The following is a 7435-nucleotide window of genomic DNA, read 5'->3' as shown; positions in this document are numbered from 1 at the left end:
CTGCAAGGAGATCCAACCAGTCCACTCTGAAGGACATCAGCCCTGGGATTTCTTTGGAAGGAATGATGCTAAAACTGAAACTCCAGGACTTCGGCCACCTCATGCCAAAGAGGAGTTGACTCATTGGAAAAGACTCTGATGATGAGAGGCATTGGGGGCAGGAGGAGAAGGGGACAACAGAGGATGAGATGGCTGGATGGCATCACTGACTCAATGGATGTGAGTCCGAGTGAACTTCGGGAGTTGGTGATGGATAGGGAGGCCTGGCATGCTGTGATTCATGTGGTCGCAAAGAGTTGGACACGCCTGAGGGACTGAACTGAACTGAACCACAGAGTTGTGACATGAGTCTTTGTGTACTAAGTGTTCTGCTCAGAAGACAGTGGGAATGCCCCTGATGCCATGTGAAGGGGGCAGTATGTCTCAGTGGGAGTCGTCCAAAGTGGAAGATCTGCTCAGTGTAGTCAAGGTCAAGTCCATACTTTCTCCTGTCCCCAAAGCATTGAGTTTGCCTTCCTGGGGGAACTTTGCTAAAATCCTTCATATTCTAAGAAACATCAGGGTGCAAATAATGAGGAATATTTACAATAACTGTCACGGAGAGATAAAGTGATGGTTTTAATTACCTGCTACTATATCAACAACAACCTTCACTGTATTCCATTACAAGCGCTACTCAGCCATGTGGGAGCAGAGTCTATACCTCGGTTTCGAGTGTATTACAGACTCTCAGCCCACAGCATGAGCCAAACTGGACAAAGCATGAGCCAATACTGCTGAATGAATACATTTGGGATCAGGACCTGACAGATTTGAGAATGTATTTGAAATTGGAACTCTTCTGGAGTCGTCCTGACAGGAAGTAATCATAAATTGGCTGCTACCTCGCCTGCCAGACCCTGGACACTGACAACCTTCCCATATCATCCCTCAGCCAGGACCCACTGATCACAGATGTTCACCACATGGAATCTCACTATCAGCTCTAACTTCTTGGGCTCACTTTGGCCTCCTTGATTGTTCTACTGTGTGTTTACCACTCTAGGGATCCAGGGACACCTCTGATTCCCTTGGGGAACTAATATCAGATCCTATGGTTCCAAATAGGAAAAAGGGTACGTCAAGGCTGTATATTGTCACCCTGCTTATTTAACTTATATGCAGGGTACATCATGAGAAACGCTGGGCTGGAAGAAGCACAAATTGGAATCAAGATTGCCAGGAGATATATCAATAACCTCAGATATGCAGATGACACTACCCTTAGGTCAGAAAGTGAAGAGGAACTAAAAAGCCTCTTGATGAAAATGAAAGAGGAGAGTAAAAAAGGTGTCTTAAAGCTCAACATTCAGAAAACGAAGATCATGGCATCTGGTCCCATCACTTCATGGCAAATAGATGGGAAACAGTGGAAACAGTGGCAGACTTGATTTTGGGGGGCTCCAAATTCACTGCAGATGGTGACTGCAACCACGAAATTCAAAGACACTTACTCCTTGGAAGGAAAGTTATGACCAACCTAGACAGCATATTCAAAAGGAGAGAGATTAGTTTCTCAACAAAGGTCTGCCTATCAAGGCTATGGTTTTTCTAGTAGTCATGTACGAATGTGAGAGTTGGACTGTGAAGAAAGCTGAATTCCAAGGAACTGATGCTTTTGAACTGTGGTGTGGGAGATGACTCTTGAGAATCCCTTGGACTGCAAGGAGATCCAAGCAGTTCATCCTAAAGGAGATGAGTCCTGGGTATCCATTGGAAGGACTGATGTTGAAGCTGAAACTTCAATACTTTGGCCACTTGATGTGAAGAGTTGACTCATTGGAAAGACCCTGATGCTGGGAAAGATTGAGGGCGGGAGGAGAAGGGGATGGCAGAGGATAAGAGGGTTGGATGGCATCACCGACTCAACGGACATGAGTATGGGTAAACTCCTGGAGTTGGTGATGGACAGGGAGGATTGGCGTGCTGTGGTTCTTGGGGTCGCAAAGAGTCAGACATGACTGAGCGACTAAAGTGAACTGAACTGATGGAGCTAAAGTTTAAGGATGAGACTTAATTGACAAGGCAGGAATTACATGGACAAGTAAAGCTCTACAGGCCTTAACTTGATGGTGTTTTCCTGGACCAATGAATGGTAAACTTGCGACATAAAAGAGATTATGTTTTTTTCTTTGAAATGAGTGTGCTTGGTGAACATTAGCTTTACTCTGATGATGCTGTAAAAGATCTGATACACTGCAAGAGGAACAGAAGTATATCATGTTACAATAGGGCACAGAATGGTATGTTACTTCTACAATCTGCTATTATCCACTTGTGTTAGAGTAACTTGAGAAAACCTGGTGTGAATATCGGCCTCTCAAAATCTCATGCTTAGATGAAATTCAAAAGATGGTGTTTTAATCTTAGCATAGACCTTGCACAGATATTGCTATGTTGTATTTCTTATTGTGAAGATGAGCTGCTTTTTTCAGGAAAATCAAAAGGCTTATGGTCATATTTCAAAATGCAAATTATTTTTCTAAATAAAAAAACTTCTAAGATGACATAGGAAGTACACATCAAGCACTTCTGCTACATTCCAAAGTATTATGTCCCAAGGAAAATAACTTGTGTGAGCTGAACTAGCCTCTTTTTCATGGAATGCAATGTTTACTTCAAAAAATGAATGACGCTGGAAGATCTACAAAACTTAGTGAAGCATTGTATTAGTTTTAAAAAATCTTATATTAGTATAAAAGACAGTCAATGTGCAAACTAAGCTTATGGATTTTAGTGTAATAGAATAGGAAATATTCAATAATATAATTTCAGGTCTTTGAAAATAACCTTTGAGAAACTACCACTTTTGTAGTTTTAGTTTTGGATCAAAGACGAACTTAGATAATTATCTGAAAAGTTATTTAAAATACTCTTATGTATGTGTGGGCTTTTTATTTTGATAGATTTCAACCAGAATAATGGATTTCACATAGAAGCAAACATAATCATCCAGAGATCTTCTAATGAGACTTGCAAAAATATAAAAATGTAAAAAGCTCCACTGTTCCCACTGTAGTGTTTATTTGGGGAAATAGTTATATTCTATATTAACTGTGTGAGTTATTAATATTATTCTAAATAAATGACTAAGCAAATTCTAATTCTATTATTTATACTGTGGAAAATATCGATAGAAGTAACTATAAACAAAATTACTCTTGGGGTCCTCACTAATTTGTTGGATTGTATAAATATTCTGACCAAAAATGTTTTGAAATTCGCTGACTACAAGCCCCTGGGCCAAGACTCAGGGAGTGTGACAAAAAGCTCTCGGTGCAGAGGAGGAGGGATCAGGACAACGCCCCAGGTTCCCCGGAGGGCAAGGGTTTCAGGGTCTCAGAGTCAAGGGCGGAGTCTGGGGCCCGGACGCTCCATCTTGGAGCTTTCCGTCTCCCCGACTTTCACTTTCTCTTTCACAACCTGTGTCGGACCCTCTTATCTGGGTACTTGTGACGTGACCCCAGGTCTCACTCCCATTGGGTGTCCGATTTCTAGCTGCCAGTAGTCATCTCCGCTGTACCAGGTTACCAAGTGTTCATCCACTCCCTGGACTCTCTTCTCCCCAGACCCCAGAGATGCGGGTCATGGGGCCGAGAACCCTCCTCCTGCTGCTGCAGGGGGCGCTGGTCCTGACCGAGACCTGGGCGGGTGAGTGCGGGCTCGGGAGGGAACGGCCTCTGCGGGGAGGTGGGCCGGACAGGGCAGGGCTCCCAGGGAAGGAGCGAGCCCGCCGCCCTCGCCCAGACCTGCCCCCTCCGCCCGTCCCGTCCTGTCCCTCCCTTGCTTCCCGCCCCCTCTTCTCTGCCCCCCAAGTCCTGGTCCTCCTCCGACCTCCTCCGTCTCCCGAGCTCCTCGCCCCTCCCTCCTGGGTCCATCACCTCGGACCCGGGACCCGAACCGCCAGGAGGTCGGGCCGGGTCTCACCCCTCCCCGCCCCCAGGCTCCCACTCCCTGAGGTATTTCTACACCGCCGTGTCCCGGCCCGGCCTCGGGGAGCCCCGCTTCATCGCCGTCGGCTACGTGGACGACACGCAGTTCGTGCTGTTCGACAGCGACGCCCCGAATCCGAGGATGGAGCCGCGGGCGCGGTGGGTGGAGCAGGAGGGGCCCGAGTATTGGGATCTGAACACGCGGAGAACCAAGGACGCCGCACAGACTTTCCGAGCGAACCTGAACAACCTGCGCGGCTACTACAACCAGAGCGAGGCCGGTGAGAGACGCGGGCCCGGGTCCGGGTCACGGTCCCCATCCCCAGGGACCGGCGGGGTCGCCCGAGTCTGCGGGTCCGAGGGTCACCCGGACACTGCGGGACCCGCCCGACCCCCGACCCGGGAGGAGCTCTCGGGGACTTGACCCGGTTTCATTTCAGTTTGGGTTTAATCCCTGCGGATGGTCGGGGCGGGTTAGGGTCTCACACCGTCCAGGAGATGTACGGCTGCGACGTGGAGCCGGACGGGCGTCTCCTCCGCGGGTACAGTCAGTACGGCTACGACGGCAGAGATTATATCGCCCTGAACGAGGACCTGCGCTCCTGGACCGCGGCGGACACGGCGGCTCAGATCTCCAAGCGCAAGTTTGAGCAGCGCGGTGCTGCGGACCGTGTGAGACACTACCTGAACCGCGAGTGCGTGGAGGGGCTCCTCAGACACCTGGAGAAAGGGAAGGACACGCTGCAGCGCGCAGGTACGAGGGGCGCGGGGCCGCCCTGATCTCCCGTCGGGCTGGAGCTGGCTTCCCACGAGGAGAAGAAAGTGGGGTCCCTGTAGGAACAGCGCCCCAGGTTCTTATCTGGAGAGGGAGGAATGCGCCCAGGTTTTCATATTCTGTACAAGACGGTGACTCGCCAGTAACTTCATTTCTCTGGACAGTTAAGGAATCCAGTGCCTTGGGGAAGAAGCAGGAAACCACCCCTGAAATAACTAGTCAGCGGTGGTGCCCTTTCACCCTGCCCACCATTCTGAGACTCGGGACTTTCTCAAGGCCTGTTCTCAGACCGAGAGCATCATAAGAGGCCAGACCCCAGCTTTTCTGAGTCATTCAGTTTTCAACAAAGTCAGGACCATTGCTTTGTATTCTCCCCCTTAACGTGGAGCATCCTACCTTGGCTCTCACCCTGACTCCAGAACTTTACAAGGACTAGGAGATTTTCCCAGACACCACATCCCAGGCTGGTGCTGGTGTTTCTGTTTTTCTTTTCAAACTCATTTTCTCATCACGTCTCAGAGTGGTCACGTGATGCTTCCTCCGTGGCCCATGGGAGTAACATAAAGTGTGAATTTTCTGATTCTTCTTCCTCAGACCCTCCAAAGACACATGTGACCCATCACCACATCTCTGAGCGTGAGGTCACCCTGAGGTGTTGGGCCTTGGGCTTCTACCCTGAGGAGATCTCACTGACCTGGCAGCGTGATGGGGAGGACCAGACCCAGGACATGGAGCTTGTGGAGACCAGGCCTTCAGGGGATGGAACCTTCCAGAAGTGGGCAGCCCTGGTGGTGCCTTCTGGAGAGGAGCAGAAACACACGTGTCACGTGCAGCACGAGGGGCTTCAGGAGCCCCTCACCCTAAGATGGGGTAAGGAGGGGGATGGGATGGAGCTTTTCTCAGATAAAGCAGGAGCCCTTCTGGATACAGTTCAGCAAGGTCAAGACTCAAGCCTGAGGTCAGGGCCCCTTCCCTTTCCTCCATAGAACCTCCTCAGCCCTCTGTCGCCATCATCATCATTGTTGGTCTGGTTTTCCTTGTGTTCATTGGAGCTGTGGTGGCTGGAGCTGGGATCTGGAGGAAGCGCTCAGGTAGGGAAGGGAGGGAGAGATCTGAGTTTTCTTGTCTCACTGAGGGGTTTCAAGTCCAGGTAGAAGTTTGCCTGCTTTGTTCCTGGGAAATACCATCCATACATATGGGCTTGCTGGTCTGGAGCCGATGCTAACATTGACCCTTTTGTAAAGTACATGTGGAAATGAAAGATAGATTTTTCACCTTCATAATTCCAGTTGGGGCCTGTTTCTCAGCACTTAAAGGTCAGCGGGGAAGGTCTCCACTGAGTTCAGACCTCTATAAGGGTTGGAGATGGTCCAGTCCCCCCACATCTCCTTTCTTTATATTCCTGATTCTGTCCTGGATTTTTGGTTACAGTTCCAGAAAGTTCTCTGGGGTCCAGAACTAGGGGGCTTCTCTAGGATATCATGATTCAGTCTTCTCCATGGATTCTCACGTGATGTTTTCTTCTTGCAGGTGAAAATGCAGGGACCTACACTCAAGCTTCATGTAAGTACAGAGTGGGTGTGATTCCTGAGACCCTTCTGAGGGTGCAGACAAGAGGACATGGGGGGTCACCCTCCTCAAAGTTCCTTCTCTAGTTTCTCTCCTGTGAGTTCTGACCACATCCTGATCTTGTTGTCCCCCAGGCAGTGACAGTGCCCAGAGCTCTGATGTGTGACCAGAGCTCTCATGGATCCTAGAGGTGAGATCCTGGAGGGTCTTGACTGGGAAAGGAGTTGGTGCAGGGGGGACACAATGGGTGGTGGGGGTCTTTGAGTGGGACATGTGAGCCTGAGCGGGGCTGTGGAGAATGTGAGCCCTTACATGACTGACCTACACTGGTTCATGATTCTTTTCTTTCACAGTGTGAAACAGCTCCCTTGTGGGGACTGAGTAGTGCAATATTCCATATCCCACCCCTGCTTTATGACTTGAAGATCTGACTTCTCTTTCTGCAGAAGTCATCTGAATGTGTCTGTGCTGCTATTAGCATAATGTAAAGGAGTGGTGAGCCTGGCCCCTCTCTGTCCACTACTATCCTTCTGCCCTCTGGACTGTTTTCTCTGATGGTCCTTCCTTATCCAACAGGGGCTGGGCTGGGCTTCTCCATCTTTGGCTTAACTTCTTTTCCGTTTTCATATCTTATTGAAAATCAGGATCCAAACTACAGATTTCCCTCTACAGGTACTCATCAATCTTGTCCCCTAGTGTTTGTCTATGTGGGTCTGTTTTGTAAACCTTTACAAATGTTTGTACAGTTTTAGTATGTCTAAATGTCTTTAGTAATATTAAATTAAATTTAGTAAAAGAAAAGAAATTGCTTTTCCTTTATGATCAGTTTAGTCATTTTCATATATGCTTTATCCTTACTAATCAAGTCTTTTATTTCATTTTTCAGTTTTTTTTTTTTCATTTCCCTCGAAATATCAGTGTTACTGGTTTCTAAGAACTCATTTATGACTGCGGATAGTAGCTATTTGTCATGCAGTGTAAATGAATTACCATGTTTTATTGCCACCTGGTAAACCCTTAAAGCAGAGTCTAATTTAGGTTTATATTTGGTTAGAAAATAGGACCCATAAGTCAACAAGAATTGTTTTCTGAAAAGAAAAAAATCCTGTGATGTAGTGTG

The 7435-nt window shown here is 48.1% G+C and overlaps 1 protein-coding gene across 3 annotated transcripts; it reads left to right on the top strand.

Moving 5' to 3' along the window:
• On the top strand, positions 3494–7073 carry LOC102176782 (BOLA class I histocompatibility antigen, alpha chain BL3-7). Of its 3 annotated transcripts, XM_018038878.1 has the most exons (8): positions 3504–3690; positions 3983–4252; positions 4450–4725; positions 5341–5616; positions 5733–5837; positions 6277–6309; positions 6450–6505; positions 6669–7073. In XM_018038878.1, the coding sequence occupies exons 1-7, from the start codon at positions 3618–3620 to the stop codon at positions 6479–6481; spliced, it is 1065 nt and encodes a 354-aa protein (XP_017894367.1). In that variant the 5' UTR covers positions 3504–3617; the 3' UTR covers positions 6482–6505; positions 6669–7073. The 3 variants fall into 3 exon arrangements, with proteins under 3 accessions (XP_017894366.1, XP_017894367.1, XP_017894368.1); XM_018038879.1 differs by lacking the exon at positions 5733–5837 and having other exon boundaries at positions 3513–3690; positions 6669–7071; XM_018038877.1 differs by lacking the exons at positions 6277–6309; positions 6450–6505; positions 6669–7073 and having other exon boundaries at positions 3494–3690; positions 5733–5986.

The sequence above is a fragment of the Capra hircus genome, chromosome 23 (assembly GCF_001704415.2).
Source record: "Capra hircus breed San Clemente chromosome 23, ASM170441v1, whole genome shotgun sequence".
In the NCBI taxonomy this organism is placed as follows: Eukaryota; Metazoa; Chordata; class Mammalia; order Artiodactyla; family Bovidae; genus Capra; species Capra hircus.
Note: the sequence above shows the minus strand (reverse complement) of the source record. Positions and strands in the feature narration are given on the sequence as shown.

Coding starts and splice junctions, on each gene's coding strand:
- LOC102176782 (XM_018038877.1), top strand. CDS start 3,618: ATGCGGGTCATGGGGCCGAGAACCCTCCTCCTGCTGCTGCAGGGGGCG. Junction 4,253..4,449: donor CTACAACCAGAGCGAGGCCG/GTGAGAGACGCG, acceptor GGGGCGGGTTAG/GGTCTCACACCGTCCAGGAG. Junction 5,617..5,732: donor GCCCCTCACCCTAAGATGGG/GTAAGGAGGGGG, acceptor TTTCCTCCATAG/AACCTCCTCAGCCCTCTGTC.